The sequence below is a fragment of the Panthera tigris genome, chromosome D3, assembly GCF_018350195.1.
Source record: "Panthera tigris isolate Pti1 chromosome D3, P.tigris_Pti1_mat1.1, whole genome shotgun sequence".
Classification (NCBI taxonomy): domain Eukaryota; kingdom Metazoa; phylum Chordata; class Mammalia; order Carnivora; family Felidae; genus Panthera; species Panthera tigris.
In genome coordinates, this window is record NC_056671.1 from 54,532,166 (window position 1) to 54,552,282 (window position 20,117).

Sequence of the window (20,117 nt, forward strand, 5' to 3'; positions counted from 1 at the left end):
GCTTCCAATTCTGTGTCTGCCCTTCTCCTGCTCACACTGTGTGTGTGTCTCTCTCTCAAAAATAAGTAAATATTAAAAAATAATTACAAGAAAGACTTAAAGAAGTTGGCAGGATGCTGGCTATAAGCAGATAGAGAGGCATATAGGATGATGCCTGAAGTAAGTAACTTGGTGGATAACGGTGTCAAGATGTGATATTGCAGGAGAGAGGAGGTATCCAAAACAATTCTATCAGGAGAAATAAAAGACGTGGATAGAGATTAAGAAGTGAAGAAAAATATGACATATGTTAAAATAATGAGAGTAGATACAATTTCTGGAATTGAGAGCAGACCAAGGATGTACAAGGGCTGCAGTTAGGACTCTGAGCTCATCTATGAGAGACAAGCAGAGATAAATGAGCTGCTGTCGAATTCCTAGAGAGAACAGCTTCATAGAGTTAAAGGCAGAACCAAGAGAGTGACATGCTGAATCTCAAAAAGAGATAGCATCAGAGAGGGCATTAGACACAAATGCTTGGTTCACATAGGGGGGAAAAAGATATTGCAATAACATGAAAAAAACACTCCGTGAATTTAGAAAGGGAGATGTTCATTGTTGTAGTTGTCTTTAAATTAAGTAAAAAAATTTTGGTAGCATTGGAGTTTCAAAAGCCAGACTGCTGTGTGTCAAAAAGTGATTAACAGTCAAGCAAATACTGTTAATAATCTAGCAAATATTGCTAACTACATGAAAATTTTAATGAGAATGTAAGGGAACTACTGTGTGATTGCCAAAGATAAAACTAGAATGAAGACAAGGCCTTCACTTTAGGCTGGAAGAGGGTTAATGGTGAATATAGCCTGAAGGAAGAAAGTAATGAACAAAGATGTCAGAAATAGAAGCTATAAGGATAAACTATGTCCTGTACAGGGCAAAAGGTATTAAGATCAAGAGCACCGATGGACGTGCTAGCCTTAAAGAGGAAGTACCATTTGCCACTTAAATTTAAGGAGGCAGGAGAGCTGTTTGCAGATACTAGCACTGTAGAATACATTTGACAAAATGCATCATATCTTCAACTGTTCCTTCCAATATGGGTAACCTATAGTATAAAGAAGATTAACGTTTTCTGAGTTTATCTTCTTGGGATTTATCATGATGCCTGAATCTAAGGATTCACGTTCAAAAGACTGTTATCTGCCATTGTCTTTTTGAATATTGCTTTCCCATTCTCTATTTCTCATTCTATTCTCCGTAATACTTAATATTTATTCCATATTTTTGTCTCTTTTGCTCTCTGTACTGCATTCCGGGTTCCTCTTCATGTTTCCAAGGGCACTGATTCTTTTTTTCCCCCAGCTGCATTTGGTATTTAATTAATACAATATTTAATCAAAATGAATCCACTTTGAAGCTTTACAAGTTTTGGTGAATTCATTTTCAAACCTCCCTGAACTGTTTTGATAATGTTCTATTAGTTTGTTTTGTTCCCTTTAATCATTTTAAACTTACTTAGGCAGATTTAATCTAATACTATCATTTGAAATTATTGTGGGTGTAAATATACTGCTGATTATTTCTGCTCTCATTCATGTTCTATTTTCCCTTATTGTTTCATATTTTGTGAGGTCATCTTCATTTAATGTTTATTTATTGAGAGACAGAGAGAGAGAGAGAGAGAGAGAGAGAGAGAGAGAGAGAGAGAGAGAATGTGTGCGAGTGGGTGAGGGGCAGAGAGAGAGAATCCCAAGCAGGCTCAATGCTATCAGCGTGAAGCGAGAGGCAGGGATCAATCTCACAAACTCAAGGGATCATGACTTGAGCGGAAAACAAGAGTGGGATGTTTAACCGACTGAGCCACCCAGGCACCCCTGTCAGATTTAAAAGCTTTATTTGAGAACATCTTGTGTGGCCTCTGCCTGTTTATTTCTCTAAAGAATATTTATCAAGGTAAGATCACTTTTTAAAGTGATAATTTCTTGGTTGGGGCCTTACAAGATCACCTACATGGTATAAATGAAAACATCAAACAAGTGTCAAAAATAGCCACACCATTCTCTTGTTTCCTACCCAGGTTCCAGGCTTAGACAGACACACTTTCTTATCTCTGCCTTTGCTTGTGGGTATATGTTTTCTGCTCTGCCCATTCAAATGGTCTTACTTTGCCCAGTTCCCTTACTTGCACAGATCCATGGCCCATGGCCTATTATTTGAAGACACTAAAATTTAATCACCCTGTTTGCCAAGATCAGCAAAGTCATTTTTCAATTCATATTTTTAGAGAAGCCAAATATCAACTAAAAATTTAACTTACAGGTTTTCCATTATTATTATTATTATTATTATTATTATTATTACTATTATTATTATTTTGCATTGCCCTCTGAGGATTTCCTTTACTTTTTCATCAGCACAATGCGGCATTTAAAGGATGTATATCCTATTTATGCTCCATTTATAAGTGTCTTACAGTCTTTATTATCAATGTTGCAGGGAAAGTAAACTCTGATTACTTTTTTATCTACATACTCTTTTTTAGACATAGTATCCTGTCCTTTTGTTTAACTTTATGACTCAAAATTTATGTCCTCCTCATTTCTGTGCTATAGATCTATCTAATTTTTACTTCTCATTTCTATTTGAAGAGCTGATAAGAATCTGAAATTTAATATGGCCCGAAGACACATAATTATATCTTCTCCAAAATCCCCCTCAGACTTTCCGCAAGCCCTTGTTACCTCAGCAAGTAGCCTGACGATTTTCCCCCCTCACATTTTATATTCCATCTGTCAAAAGATCCCATTGGTACTTCCTCTAAAATATATCTGAATTCAGCTATTACCATTTTTATTGAAAAAAAACCCTTGATCTATATCATCATTATAATTTTTCTGAGTGACCAAAAGAGCCGGCATCCTTCTATATGCACCAAAGTCTGTCCTTCAGTAAGCTGCCCATAGATCTAAAATAAGATGTAAGATGCTTTAAATGCATTAGATGTTTCACCCACATTCCTTTATCACAACCCACTTACAGGCTTGCAGTATCTGGGCCCTGTCTGCCTTGCAACATTCGTCTCCTTGAATTACTCTGCCCACATACAATTTTCCAGAAACAGTGGCCTCCATTCTGTTTCCAGAACACACGAAATTTTTATCCATCATAGGACTTTTGTGTGTTCCATTACTTCTATTTGGCAACTTCTTTCCTGGAACAGCTCAAGGCTGGCAAAGCTTCTTCATTAAAGTCTCAATTCAAGAGACAGCAGTGTCCTTGGAGGTCATTGCTAAAGCAGAGGTCCCAATTCTTCACTGGCCCGGTCACTCTAGCACATTATCCATTTTTTTTCTTCCTCCCAAGAGTATCGGTGACTGAATTTTTGGAAATTTATCAAATATTTAGTATCTATGTAGCAGAATGTAAGTTTAAATGATATCCCCAGCACTTAAACAGTATTTCATATAAAGCAGGTATTCAGGACACTCAAACACACACACATGGACAAACACATGCACACACTTGCAAACATACATTTGATTTTTAGGTCTACATTTTCTTTAAGTACAAATATTGATTATAAAGGCAGTCATAAGCATATGGTTATATTATTAGTCTACTAGTCATAAACAAGAGACTATAAAATCACTGCGTAAAGTAAAAATAAAGATACATGACGCTATTTCTGTTAACCATTAAATAATAAAAACAATTGACCTTTATATTATTGTCTGTATCTCTTATAATGTATCATGTATAACCCACAGAAATGGAGCCAAATGATGTTTGACAAAGAAGCAAAGGCAATACAGTGGGGCAAAGATCATATTTTCAACAAATGGTGTTGGAACGACTGGACATCCACAGACAAAAAAAATAAAGCTAAACAGGGACCTTACCTCTTTCATAAAAATTAACTCAAAATGGATCATAGACCTAAATGTAAAATGCAAACTATAAAATCCCTGAAGATAACATAGGATAAAACTTAGGTGAGCTTCGATATGGCAATAGTTTGTTAGACACAATACCAAAGCACAACCCGTGGAAAAATTAATTGATAAGCTGGACTTTGTTAAAATTAAAACCTTTGGCTCTGTGAAAGCCAAGGTCAAAAAATTGAGAAGCCACAAACTGGGAGAAACTATTTATAAATGACACATCTAATAAAGACCTGTTGTACAAAGCATATGAAATACTCTGAAAAGTCAACAGAGGGAAAAAAAAATCCAATTTAAAAATGGGTCAAAGACCTTAATGGACACCTCATCAAAGAAGATGAGTATATGAACAATATCAAATAAGTATATGAAAAGATTCTTCAAATCATATGCCATTAAAGGAAATGCAAATCAAAACAACAAGAAGATATCACTACACACCTCTTAGAATGGTCAAATGTAGAACACTGACAACACCAAATGCTGGTGAGGATGTGAATCAACAGGAACTGTCATTCATTGCTACTGGGATTGCAAAATAATACAGCCCCTATGGAAGGCAGTTTGGCAGTTTCCTACAAAACTAAACATATTCTTATCATATGATCCAGCAATTGTTTGTTGGTATTTACCCAAAGGAGTTGAAGACTTTTGCCCATGCAAAAACCTACACGCAAATATTTATAGTGGCTTTATTTATAACTGCCAAAACTTGGAAGCAACCAAGATGCTCTTCAGTAGGTGAATGCTTAAACTGTGGTATACACAGATACAGAATATTATTTGGTGCTATAAAAAATGAGCCATGAATCACATAAAGGAACTTTAAATGGATATTAGTTAGTGAAAGAATCCAATTGAAAAGGCTACATACTATATGATTACAACTATATGACATTCTGAAAAAAAGGCAAAACTATGAAGACAATAAAAAACTAGTGGCTGTCACAGTTTGGATGGGAGGAATGGAAGAATGAGTAGACAGAGCATAGAGGACCTCAGGACAATGAAAATACTCTGTATAATACCATTATTACTGCATTACTAGGGTATTACTGCATAATACCCTAGAATGTACAACACCAAGAGTTAACACTGATGTAAATTACGGACTTTGGGTAATATGTTCTGTCAGTGTAGGCTCATCAATTGTACTAAATATACCACTGTGGTGAAGGATGTTGATCATGGGGGAGGCCGTGCATGTACAGGGACCAGGGGTATATGAGAAATATCTATATATTCTCCTCAATTTTCCTGTGACCCTATCTGCTCTTAAAAAAATAAAACCTTAATTAAAAATCTATCATTTTGCACAACTTAAATATATATACATTATATTTCTCAGTTATACTTCAATAAATCTGGAAAAGTTTTAAAAATAAGTAAGATAAATTTTAATAAATGTCAAACATATTTGGTACTTTCTTCATTTTTGTTGAATTTAGATTTCGTTTTCTAATTAATGGGAAAGCAGTTTTTGTTAGTTGATAAGAGTTTACAGAGGCCATTAATATTTCTTGATTCTACCCTATCAGATATGGAGGAAACTCTACCTTATACTGATAGAAAACTTGGTGTTATAATTTATAAATTTCTACCTCATAAAAATTTCTACCTCATAAAAATTCTAATTTTCAAGCAGTAAATGGAGTAGACGTAGAAAAATTTGCTTGCCAATTTAAAGCACTTCTACATTTAACATGGAACTTCCATCTCCATGAACATCTTCCCTCAATTTCAGACCTATCCGTCAGAGTGATATCTAGACACGTACACTTGAATCATGCCATACGCAATTCCAAACCAAACATATCAACATCTTCCCTCCAACCTTTCTGTTTTTCCTCCGTATATTTCCCAAGTTACTATCTGGTACCACCATCAAACCAGTTATTCAAAGCTTAACTCATTCAATTACCACCAAAGTGATATCTTTAAAAGAGAATCTGACCATACAGCTTCTTTGGTGCATTTCCATGGTCTTCAGCAGAGTCGAAACTTAGTTCCCTACCCTCAGTGTTTGTCCCTACCTGCCTGCCACATAAAAATGTGTGTTCATGTGCACACACACACACGCACACACATGCACACAGAGACAGACACACAAGTCAGATCAAGCACTTGCTCTAAGCTCTAGCCACAAAGTCAAAGTGCAATTCAGCACAATCTTACCTGTACCCCAAGACAACTGCATTTTAATGTTAAGGCTGCTATTTGGGATTGTTATTACTGGAGTAATATGTCAAGCATATTTGAACATTTATTAAACATCAGTTAAATTGAAATCACATTAAATTTCAAAAAAAAAAAAAATAAGAGAAGGTAAAAAAATCCTGAATCTGAATACAGAAAATCAAGTTTCAAATGCCAGTAGTATTAAGCCGTGAGAACTTCAAAAAGGCACTTTGCCTTTCTGAATCCCAAGTTCTTTATTTCTTCCTTGGAAGCACACAAGAATTCTCTAGAAAAAGCAGAATTCAATAGAGGATATATAAATATTCCACCTCATTAGTAATCAAAGAAATGGGAGTTTGAAACAACATTGAGGATGTATTTTTTCACTTATCAAGTTGGAAAAAACACAGCGCTCAATGTTAGCACAAGTACATCACAGAACAAGCTTATGTACTGCTCAGCTTCAATAAATGACATAGTCTTTCTGGAAAGTAGGTTTAGAAAGGTATTAGAAATTTATTTTTTTAAAGGTATTAGGAATTTAAAAGCATTATAGCTAATCTACTTCCAGAAATCTACTTGGAATTTTAAAAAGCTTAGATATCTGAAAAATAATTGCCACAATGTTTACGTCATGAAAATAAAAACAACCTAAAAGTAAATATTAGAGTAATTATGAAAAAATCATGACACACCCATATAATAGAGTTTTTACAGATATCCAAAGCTCCATTTTACCAAAACTTCCAGTGCTTTCAAAATGAAAGAATCTTGTATGATCTTTTTGCACTATTGTTATAATGTGTATTTTTTAGAAAAGAAAATACAAAAAAGTGCAAAAACAGATTGAAAACCTAAAATCATTTCAGTAAATAGAGAAAATAACTACTAATATATTACTGAGTTTTTTCATCCATAATGACACTAATTGTATGTCCTTTTATTCCCAACATAATATAATAGAATTCTTGTTACATTGTTATACAAACCTCAAATACATTATTTGAATATCTGTAAAAATTATTTGAATATCATGGTTTGGGAAATGAAAAAAGTCTTGGGCATATACAAGGGCAAAATTGAAAAAAAGAATCCCTCTCATAAATATAAGGTTGCAAATGGTTAACTCAATTTTATCTTAGGACTCAAAGATTTTCCACAAATAGTTTCCAGAAGAAAGTGGAAAACACACAATAAAAATAGCCAAGAGCACAAGGGAAAAAGATAGCAAAAGCATGAGTTAGGAGAATAAGATGCAAAAATAAATGACAAAGACTACAGATATTTAAATTATTAGATTTAGATAAAATAATAACTAACTATTCACACTATGTTGAAAAAGCAAAAGATAAGCTGTAAATATCTATATCAAACAGGGAATTATAAAATTACTTAGAAGATGTGGAAGTAAAACAAACTGTGGGGAAATAGGTTCTACTTACATAAATGGGTTAGAAAGCTTAGGGCCGACAGCCGCCACCGGGCAAAAGCGCCTGAGGTTAGGTAGCAAGATATTGTAATGGATCACGAATAACTTATTATATCACTTGTTATATCATGGGAATTACTTTCCATCTGATGCCAATATACTATTTTATTTGGATCGAAAACTCCACTTGTCCCCCCCAGACCCTTTGCTTCTTACACACACAAGTTAATGATTACTATCTGATTGTTTTCTTCACTTTTGCCAAGTGTGTAAGATCTTGTTTTCTTCACGTTCACCACGTGGGAAATACCTTGTGAGCTCAATAAAGTCAAACCCTTTATTTGGGTTTGACTTATGAAACCCCTGTTCAGGCCCTTGTCTCCTCCCATTACATTAGCCTCTCTCATATTCAATTCTGTGTCCGCTCTCTTACTGGACAAGACAGAACTCCAGACTCATAGTTTGTGACAGCAAATAAAGTTTCGAAATGAATAATTATTTTTGCATCTATCTATCTACCTACTTACCTATCTACCTTGCTAGCTACCTACCTACCTATCGACTATTAAGAGTGAGAGATTCACCAGTGAAACACGAATGTAAGAAATGTTTGCCATATATGAGCTGATATTATCTCCTCAAATATTATCTCTGTCCTTTTTTTATCTTCTCGTCTTTTGGAACATCACTTAAACATGTGGTAGACCTCTTACCTGACTATCTCTTAATTTCTTTGATTTCACTAATCTTTCGCTAATTCTTTGTTGACTAATCTGCTGTTAAAATCATCATTTATTTTTTTTAATTTCAAGTGAAAATCTGAAAGAAAATTTAAGTAATTAAGTGATATCTAAAATATTAACTGGACAAGCACAATGTATACACTGGAAATCCTTTACAATAACCAAGGCTACATTTCCACTACATGTGATAGACTGTATCACTATTCTCAATTATGTACTGTCTCTCTTTTTAAGAGGATTAGACTTCCCACCCTGTTGACATCAGGCTTGGCCATATGACTTGCTTTGTTCAATGGAGTGTGAGCAAAAGAAACACTTATCATCTTCCTGTGGAAGCTGTAAGGGTCATCAAGTGATCTCACTAATGAATCTGTGCTTACCAGAACAATGTGCCCTAGCAGGATCTGATTCTTCACCCTGAATCTAAGAAGTAGAAATAACATGAAACGCAGACACAGCTAAGTTGCAATGCAAGTGAGAAATAAACCTTTCTACTTGTATACCACTAAGATGAGATGGACGCTTGTTGGCAAGATAATCTCATAAATGCTAACTCTCACACTTCCTTTCTTCCAGAGGGGTCTTCTCATTAGCTTCAGAATTTTTATTTTTTCTCCTATGGCTCTCTTAATAAAATGCAGTAACATTAACAAGTACAATTTTAAGTTATCTTTTGGAAAACAATGTTCCTTTTGCTGTCTTTTAAAAATTCTTTTCAACACATAGATAAATCTTATAGTTTCATTCTAGCATTTCCAAAGACAAAACGATCACTAAGAAATTTTAACAACTTCCTATACAATCATCAAATATCATCATTACCCCTTTCCCTTCTTTGTTCCTTCTTTCCCTTCAATGATTAACTTTGGATAGCACAGTATGTCATGTACCATGCTTGATGATGCAGATTCAGTGATGAAGAGAATACAGACATGGCCTATGTCTGCCCTCACAGATCACGTTTTTTGAGGGAGATGAACAAGAGTCAAATATGTGCACATAAAAATTGCAAATATGGCAAGAGATCTGAAGGAGAAAAGTATGTGTGCCATATATACACATAATATATGAATTGGATTTAACTTGGATTTCATTGATTTAACAATCAATGAAAAAGCTTCTCAGAACTCACTCCAAAACTGTCTTAAGGATAAAGAGTAATTTGCTGGGTAAAAGGAACGGGAAAAATACTATAGGAAAAGGAAATAGCACACAAATGCCATATGGGCTGGCAAACGCGTGGCAAATAGGAGAAGATGAAGCAAGGCTATAGTATTTGAACCAAATGTGATATGAGACAACAGAGGCAGGTATGTCTGCCTATTCAGGGACCTTGTCGGAGATGTTAAGGAGGGGATTTTCCCTTCATTCCTGTTAAAATTAATGCAGGTGTGGAGAGGAACTGATCATACTTATGTCAAAAAAGACAAAAAAACAAAAAACAGAAAAAAGAATGAACCCACCACAGTGTAGATAATGGATTAGAAAGGAAGCATAATGACTGCAGGTAAACTAGCTTTGGAAGTCACTATAAGCTCTTGCTAGACATGATGATAGCTTGTTCCAGGGTGCTGATCGAGCAGTGTAACAGATAAAAAGATATTTAGTGTGTGAAACATTTCTTCTTAATATGTTGAATATAAGGGTTGAAATAGAAACAGAAAGCAAGAAAACCTGTAGGGTTCTGAGCTAAGAAAACTAGTAGTTGCTGGGAAGAATTGAGGGTTGACTGAAGGATAGCAGGAGCTTGATTAAACATACTGTAAGTTTAAAGTGTCTTTGAGTGTAAGAGGACATGTCAAAAGGAGATGATATGAGTGAGCAAAAACTCCTTGTAAGATCATTTTTTCACTACTTGATATCTCTAAAGGGATTCAGACTGCTTTAAAGAGCAACATTTAGAATAGAAATAAACAACATTTAAGCTGATGATAAACACAAACACCACCAAACCACCCCAGAGATGTATCCATGTAAAATGAGGAGATACATTATATTTAACATATTTAATATATTATATCAAAATAAAAATTATATTTGCAAAATTACCTGCCATTGATAAGACCTGCCATGGTTTCAATATCAATTCCAAGCTTTCTGTTTTCTTCTGCCGAATGAGTATATGCAATTGAAATATCTGAAAGGTCTTTTGCAACATTAGAAAGCTCAATATCCCATGTTTGTTTCTTTAAGATAAGAATAAGAGAATCATTTATACATGTTATGTATCTCAAAAAGAAAAAAAATGTGTAATAATGTCATTACTTTTAGTTGCAGGAGTTAATATTTAGGAACAGAGAACAGAGCTCTAGGGGGAAGTAGAAAAAGGTCAACTTACTGTTGCATAATAATTATTGAATCCTTCCAGATATTCCTTTTCATAACCTTTTCTCTTCCAGGCTAGTTGATCATAATTTTTTTTCAAATTGTCTAGCTAAGAAAAAATATACAGAAAAAAATGAATTATGAAGCTTCCTCCATTTTTTTGTAAATTAAGAAATATATTTCAAATTGTGTCGGTACCATCACTTAATAAATATTGATTAAATAGTATAAAATAACACCATAAGTGGTTGCCATTTATAAAAATTGATACAAGATTCTGAATATAATGTAGCAAATCAATTTAACAGTGCTCAAATAATTAACCATGAAAAACAGATTATATTTTAGTTATAAGTTGATAAATATTAGAAAATTCAAATCATAATTCATCACATTAACAACTTAAAGGAAAAAAAAACAACATAAATATGGTCAATACTCCAGACGATAGCTGTGATAAATTCACTATCTAGTTTTGAAAAATTTTAAACTAGTACAAGGAAAAACTACACAAATATAAAGAACAACATGCTTATTTAAGAGTTTCAATCAAGATCCACGTGAAAAGAAGCCATGAAAAGGTTTAATAGAATATATTATGAGTTATCTTAAAATTATAGTTGCATCAACTTGCCAATATACTAAAAATCATTGAATTATACAATTTTAGAAAACATATTTAAGAGGCAACAGATCTAAACATTAATGACAAAGGAAATAATTCAACAGGACATTGTTTCCCAAACCATTTCAGAACACTTTTTTATTTTATTCATACTAAACACCATACTATTTGTACTAGTATGCATTTAATAATTTTCTTAAGGCAATTCACATGTTTATTTAAATAATTTTTTCAAAAAGAAAACTGTTATTATAAGTTACAAATCCAGTATTATATGCCATAAAGGAAAGCAACTTTGAAAACAAAAACAATTTAGGAAACAAACAATATAAAAATAAAAGTAGTATTAAATGTATTCAATTTACCAAAATAATACTAAATATATTTCTCTTAGAATTATGATCAGTAATTAAAGAAATATTTGGATTGATGTTGTAACTTTAAGATGAGAATTTCAATGAATTATGATTTACCTGTATATTTAATAAATTTCCCAAGTAACTGGACAGTGTATTTCTAACCAGTACACTGATAGTGTAGATAAATTTCCCAGTAGACTGGACAGTGTATTTCTAACCCAAATAAAAATGGGTTTTTTTTTTAATAACTTCTAGTTTCAAGAATTCCTTTGAAATATCTTCCAGAATTGTTCTTCAGAAACTGTCCAATTACTAAGTGATGTACAAGCTTTCTTATTCACTCATTACTACCATGGTTTGGGAAGTAATTCTGAAGAAGACTATTAGTCAAGCTTTTTAGATAGTGCAATATATTTTGAATGTATTCCTCAGATAAAGTTGTAACCAAATCACTCAATGAAACACATCCTCCTTGACATGATTAAAAGGTATACTCTGTGGCTTCAGTTTTGCTGGATTTATTTTCTTCAATGTGGAACACCTATTAGATTTGCATTTTAGGTTTTTGGCATTTTAGGTTTTTGAGTGAAATTAAAAATATCCTTTGTAAAATATCCTAATTTTTAATGGAGCTTTATCATAAAAGTCATCTAGAAGCCCAAGGTTTTTACTGAGGAACACCTGAACCTCTTTTTCTAAATAGGGAACGAGTTTTTTTAAAAAGCACATATTAAATAATGGTTGATCATCCATTTACAAATCTGACAGCACATAGTATTTGGTGGTGAAGCACTTCTCTTAAAATGCCCACATCGTTTTGCAATGGCTTCCCTATGAATATAACAGTGGGTAGATTTGCCTGTCTTGGCAATTGTTTGAATATGTGTAATGAATTATTTTCTTTTATCTGGCTATGGCATTAGCATCAGATGTGCTTAATCAAAAGCATGGATTCCAGGACTTACTGCTGTTTCTCAAGAAGTGTCAATAAGTTTAAATTTTCTTTATTTGTACACATTAGCAAAGAATTCCCAGTGTAAATGAATTCATCGCTTTGCAGTGAATTATAACAACTTTTATACTAGATAATAATTACTTCTTTATATATTTGGTTATCTTCTCTAAGAGATGGACTGTTGTTTGACAAGGGCATTTAATGAATCATTTTGTTAGCTATATCCCTGAATCTCCCTGTCACCATTTCTTTGGTAACAGGCTTGAAAAATGTCTTGCTAACTGCTTCAGCAGATCTGGACTGTGAAGTTAATTGTAATGCTAAAAACATAATTGTAGAGTCTCAGCATTTTCATTCTGTGTCAGTCTGCACACACACTGGAGTATCCTTCTATTTTAAAATTTTGATGGGCTTTATAAAATACTTTTTGCGCTTCAACATGACAACTGTGGATTGTTTAATAATTGTGCCCATTGTGACTAATCTTAGAACACATAATAAAGATTTGTTTTCTTCACTTGTTCATAAAATCCAGAATTCTAATAAAATGCAAGTTCATCCCACACTAATCTTTCTTTGCTGCCTGTACTTTTGCAACATTAGTAAGGGATTTTTAGGAAATACTTTTATTTGGTCTTCACATCTATCTAAAGACATGTAACTGTGTCTTCACTAGTGTTCTTCACTAGCGTCTTTATGTCTACACGTAAATATCTTTATTTGTAACCATTTTTCTAGGACTGAGTCTACATAAGTACAAAAATCATAAACAGACCCCAAACCAGTTTCCAATGTACTTTCCAGATCAGATGTGGTAGCTCTGATACCTAAAATTATACATATTTCATATACCAAACAATTGTAAATCTTTAGAAGTAGATTCTCCCATGTGTTTTCCAATAAAAAGAATAAAAAATAAACATGAGAATTCAGTGCCTTAATAATCTGTACTGCCATGTGACTGACAGGTGTTTGTTGGAAGGCTTAGGAAATGAAGTTATAAAACATTCATGAACACACCTTAAGTACTATACGTATAATTCTTAAAATCTGCGATGTTTAAGAAGTACAATTACTTTAGCCCTGCCCTAAGCAATAAAACCCAGGCAATCACACATATTGTTGTGTGCTAATTGCTTTCCTAATACAAACGATAATAAACATAACTTTGAAAATTTTCATCATTGGAATATCTAAAATCATGTAGGATGTCATGAATAGTAATCTTTGCAAGCAAAAAAAAAAAAAAAAAAAAAAAGAGGAAATCTGAATGGCTGAATGGCTAAAAAAAGAAATGAAATGAATTTACTTCACTACCAGGAAGGAAAATGAAAATTAATCCAACACTTCTTTACCCAACAATTAAGTTGGTATAATTTTAAAATACCTACAGTGTTGAGTAAAGTGAGAAATCAGACATCTGTATTGCTCATATACTCATACATATGTACAAATATACAAACAAAACTTTTTGGAACATATTTCAGTAATATCTGTCTTGAAAAATACAGTTAGTTCTGACACAACAATCCAACTTTTGAGATTCTATCACGTACAAAGAACCAGGACATAAAAACAACAGATATAAAGTTATTAATTTTAATATTGTTAGTAGTGGTTAATAACTGTATTCATTCTGAATTTATTCAAAAGATAAGTAATTGACTAAGTTATCTGACATGAATAAAGTGTAATTAATGGCTCAGTGAACCTCCTTTGCAACTTCCTTCTAAAGTGTTTTCTGGTGCATCAGAGCCCAGGAAAGAAAAAGAACAGAAAGGAAGCCAGGGAGGCAGGCAGGAAGGAAGGCAGGCAGTTTCTATTTTTATTTGTGAAAGTGTTCAGGATGCACATTAGTTTCAACCAATAGGAGATAACAGTCAGGCATATTATGGAAAGTAGAATTGAGGTAAAAGGCATCTTCCTCATTATTGGTTGCTTTTGTTTTGTTTGTTTTGTTTTGTTTTCTCTCTATTGGCAAATAAGGCCATAGAGATGTGACTATACACATAGAGATGTGTATAGCTGAATGTTGTAGAGTTGAGTGTCTGTCTACCAGCTGTGGGTACCGAGGCCCTGTGGCAGCGGAAGCAGTGGCTACAGCTCCCATATCCCCAGCCTTCTGATCCAAGGAGCAGGCATAGGCCCAACACAGGTCCAGAGGCAGCCTCGGATGTCATAGTGCCTATACTACTGGTCAACTGGGGAAACACTCCTGGAAGCCCAGCCTACAGTTCTCTCTGCCAGTTTTGCAAACTTGTTGAAATCTCTAAACCCCTTTCTGCCTAAAACAGAGGGATTTCTGTTTTCTGCACTGTACTCTGACTGATAGGATGGCAATTTACAGTGGGAAAGATCTGTACCACTAAAAAAGTACATTAGGCTTATATCTAATAACCTTGAGCAATGACAACGTATTTATAAGTAAAAGAGTAACTTTACTAAATGTGTACATAGAGAAGACCCTTTTGTGATTAAAAATAAAATAGCAAATCATACATATATACAATCATATCCTTATAGAAGCACAGAAAAATATGTGCAAGGTAACACACTGTGTTGGTAACATAGGGTATTTCATGTGACATCAGGAAATACAATGGGGAGAAAATAGGTGTTAATATAAATAGCTAAATCTTTGTGTCTTTTTATTTGTACCATTAGCCTCAGTGAACACGTTAGTTAATAACACTAAGGAGAAATTTAACCTCAGAAAGACAGCACTTAGTCTACACCATTTCACTGTTTTATAAATTGAGTGAGTCATTAATAGAATGGAAATTACTGAGGATAGTTGTGAATAAAAATAATGAAAACACTGAGGTGGGAAAACATAGTTTGATAACTCCATCACTGAAAAGAGGATATATACAACATTTTCAGTAATTAGTTTGTAATATAAGAAATTCATAATTCATAATGTTTTAGACATATACATATTGAATGAAAGATTAAATTTTAATATAAAATATCAATAAATATTTTAAATATTAAAATCATATTAAGAATAAAATGTTTTTCTTTTTTCTAATTTTTTTTTAATTTTTTTAATGTTTGTTTATTTTTGAGAGAGAGAGACAGAGTGTGAGCGGGGGAGGCACAGAGAGAGAGGGAGACACAGAATCCAAATCAGGCTCCAGGCTCTGAGCTGTCAGCACAGAACCCAACACAAGGCTCTAACCCACGAACCACAAGATCATGACCTGAGCTGAAGTCAGATGCTTAACCAACTGAGCCACCCAGGCACCCCATAAAATGTTTTTCTAAATGAATATGACATCCTTTATATATATTCCTTTTAATCAATGCATTAACCCCTAAATCCCTCTTTTGCAGATTGTTAGGATATTAAATTAACACACATCTCGTTGTTCAAGTGAGAAGACTGAAGCTCAGAAGGGTGTAATGTGCAGGTCACAACTGGAATATGGAGAGGAAATCTGAGTCTGATTCTGACTTTGTGTGACAATCTCTAAAACAACATTCTAAATAAAGTGCTTTAAAAGTTCTCAATCTTATCAATCATGAGAGAAAAGAAAATTTAAAACCACAGTGGGATATATCTTCCTAAAGAATTGTAATTAAAAATAAATAAAAGACAATATTAGATGATGGTGTTAATCTGAGGCCGGAACGCTCATACATGATGGTCTGAGAGAAAAATGTATATCATAGCTATCTTGGAAAAATATTTTGGCATTATCTACTAAAACTGAACATATGGGTTTTTTGGCCTAGCAATTTCCAACATAAATTAATACATAATTCCAAAGCAGTTTTCAACTGCCTTGGTCTAAAAAATGAGAAGGATTGAATGTCATAAACTGGAATAGGGAAGACTGCAGGTTTATAGAGAGAGTGGATATCTTAGGTTCTGTTTTGGAATAGGTCAGCTTGAGATACCAACTAGGCATCTAAGTGGAGCCTGAGTTAGCAGATATGGTGTTCTCAGATGTTTGTGCAATTTAGGGAAATATAGAGAAACCAGTGAAGAAAAACTGAAAAAAATCTTCCAGAAGAGTAAGAAGAAATAAGAGCAGTGTGTGTTAGACGCCAAGAAAAAAATTTTCCAGAGATAAGGGTATAATCAACTTGGTTAAGTGCTACATATAATGAAAATAAGGACAAAGAAAAAGTGATTCGATTTAGCAACATGGAAATCAATGTTGACCTAAATCAGAGATATTTTGGTTGAATGGTGAGGGCAAAAAAGAAAACTGGAATGTGCTTAAGAAAGGATGGAAGGTACTACAACCAAATAAGATTTATTACAATAATTTAAGGTTCAACATTAGGAAACCCATCAATATAAATCACTATTGTTATAGATACAAGAGAAAATATTACAGGAGCATCTCCCTAAATGCAAAAATGACTACAGACAAAATTCAACACCCATTACCAATTTAAAAAAATACTCAATAAATTGAAAGTGATATTTTCTTAACTAGATAAATGAAATGCACACTGAATCCTAAAGTCAGACTCTCATTTAAGGGAAAAAACTAACACCAATCCCATCAAGAGAAGAACAGAGCAAATATGCCAATGATCTCTACTACCATTTAACATTGTACTTTGATGTATTACCCAAAGTAATCAGATAAGAGAAACAACTAAAAGACATAAAAACAGTGAAGTACTAATAATACCTCCATTTGCAATTGAAACAATAGCATGTTTGGAAAATCCAAAATAAACAATATAAAACTATAATAAATAGTTTTATAGTTATTTATGAGCACGTGGTGGCTCCAATTAAGTGTGTGACTCTGATTTAGGCTCAGGTCATGATCTCATGGTTCGTGGGATCAAGCCCCACATCAGGCTCTGCACCAACAGTGTGCAATCTACTTGAGATTCTCTCTAACCACACTGCCCCCGCCCCTTTAATGTAATTAAAATCATACAGTTATATATCATGCTTTTTTACACACCATGAATATTTACCATTTCAAAGTCCCGAAACTTTGAGTATTTTTATAACCAGAAATACACTACACCAACTCAATCGGAAGAAAAAAAAATGTAATCCTGTCTTTCTTAGCAACAAAAATTTCCTAAAAGACAAAAATGGTAACAGGCTTCTACATAACAATATTGGCAACATTACAATTAAAATATTGCATTCCAAAAAAATAAAATACTACATTCCCTTAATGTTCAATTAAAAAATTAGGCATAAAGTAACAGAATACACAAAGTATAATGCTTCTAAAAGAATTCATTATCCAATGTATACCATTCAAATATTAGCAAGGAAGTACATTTCCATTGAATCACAATGCATTTCCATAATCTTGCCAAAAGAGATGCACACATTAACTGTTATCATTAAAATGCAAATATGAACACATCCGCATACACCTCTCCCTCTATAGTTCCTTCTGCCCCTCTGCTGCCAGCCTAATAAGTCCTGATGTACATTTCTCAGAGACAACAATTACATGTTCAAGATGCTTCCTCCCTTCAATTATAACAACAACAACAACAACAACAAAAACAACAAACTTAATAAACTGGCTAATTCACTAACTGTACATTTTATCATACATGGCACCTAAGGATATCCAAAAAGCCTAGATGTTACAAAATAATGAAACTTGGCCACAATAAACACAGATACTTGACAAAAACACACATACAGACCTATGGTTATAACCTAAAACTGTCTTCTAGATATGGAAATACTAGCTAAAAGTCCTTCCCTTCCCTCCTCTGTCCCCTCTGCCATTTCAATGACTAAGTAGAGGACTACATCTAGCTCCAAGAGGTGGATTAACAGACACTTCCAGAACAGTCCTTCCTAAAAACTAACAAAAGGACATTTAAAAAGGGATTATTTTACTGCCTATACTTTTAGTAGACTTTGGGCATTAGGATTTGTTGATCCTTTAATACACAGCAATATTAACTAAAATGCACACACAGAACAATGGTTAGACAATCTGAACTCGTGTAAAGACTCATGGGCACAGAACCCTGCTCTCCTCACCTCCTTCCCTGCTCCCCCCCCGCCCCATCCCCCCATGCTACCCAGTGAACAGTCAGCACACTCTCTCCAAAACAACAAGTTTAACAATCCCATTCCCCAAATACAACCATTCGTATGAATTAACAGAATACTTAAAGGGTGTGGCTTTAACTCTCTACTTTGAACATGTTGTGCACTTCTAAACATCTAGAACACTAGACCCTTTGCCCACTATATACATAGTAACATTGAAGGGACATTCTGGCCTAGAGCCCTTCCTCCCCTCTATCAACCTAGTAAAAAGTATGAGCACCTGTAATGCTTAAAGGGGATTTTAACAATTTCACTTCCTCTAGTTGTTTTTTGAGAACAGTCTTTCCTATGAATTTAATGTTTTTTTTTTTTTTGTTTTGTTTTGTTTTAATTTTTGGGACAGAGAGAGACAGAGCATGAACGGGGGAGGGTCAGAGAGAGAGGGAGACACAGAATCGGAAACAGGCTCCAGGCTCCGAGCCAACAGCCCAGAGCCTGACGCGGGGCTCGAACTCACGGACCGCGAGATCATGACCTGGCTGAAGTCGGACGCTTAACCGACTGCGCCACCCAGGCGCCCCATTTTTTTTTCAACTTTTTTTTTTATTTATTATTTTTTTTTTATTTATTTTTGGGACAGAGAGAGACAGAGCATGAACGGGGGAGGGTCAGAGAGAGAGGGAGACACAGAATCGGAAACAGGCTCCAGGCTCCGAGCCAACAGCCCAGAGCCTCCTATGAATTTAAACACAAAGTGCATATGATGTATTTGTTTACTAACTACTTTTTCATACACTGGCAACCTTTTCAACATCTAGAAAGATTAGGTGTTGTAAATTAGGACTCCTTTATCCTTTATATACACTATATACACAGCTAAGTAAAACAAAATGCAGATTGTCCAGGACAATGATTAATCCTGCCTAACTACAAGCATACTGGGTATAAAGTACTTTCTTCTCTTCTCTCCTGAACCCAGCAAAAGTATCATAGAATGTGTACTGCTCTGAGAGGTGGTTTATGTTTAAAGTGATGCTCAAAAATTCTTTTAGATTTAAAGAAACAATATGTAATATCAATAACATTTAAAGTTTTAACAAAGTAAAAAGTTTTACTTATCAGGTAAAAAGTAAAAATAGTACAAACCCAGATCTTAAATTGTGAATAGCTGCCATACAAGTTCCTGTGGACAGTAACAATAACTACAGGATTAATGAATGATATGAAAGCCAAGAAATTCAACTAATGGAAATATTGTTTAAAAAGTGAGCTAATTTTGGAAAATGTAAAAAGGCAGGCAAACCATTCAAGCCCTCTGAGAAAAGAAGGCATATGAATCTTGCTTTAACTTCTTATACCGTTATTCAACTTTTGTTATTTTTCCATCACAATATTATTTTGTTAAAATGAGTAGTTATGTTAATATTTAAGTTTTAGAGATACTTATCATAGCTTTGATTATAATACTTAAAAACTAAAAACATCCTGGGGCGCCTGGCTCAAGTCAGTTAAGCATCCGACTTTGACTTAGGTCATGATCTCACAGTTTGTGAGTTTGAGCACCACTTCGGGCTCT

General features: G+C 33.9%; 1 protein-coding gene across 11 annotated transcripts in view; it reads right to left on the reverse strand.

The window, feature by feature from the left end:
* The window catches only part of CCDC178 (coiled-coil domain containing 178), a 463,104-nt gene that overhangs the window by 326,937 nt on the left and 116,050 nt on the right, over positions 1 to 20,117 (reverse strand). For all 11 annotated transcript variants that reach the window (XR_006210059.1, XM_042962674.1, XM_042962673.1 and 8 more), the window contains exons 11-12: positions 10,609 to 10,704; positions 10,320 to 10,456 (exon numbers count right to left, since the gene is read on the reverse strand). Coding sequence is in view for 10 of the 11 variants with exons in the window: in XM_042962674.1 (XP_042818608.1) it covers positions 10,320 to 10,456; positions 10,609 to 10,704 (233 nt within the window). In the remaining variant the exon portion in view is untranslated. The remainder of the gene's footprint in view (positions 1 to 10,319; positions 10,457 to 10,608; positions 10,705 to 20,117) is intronic.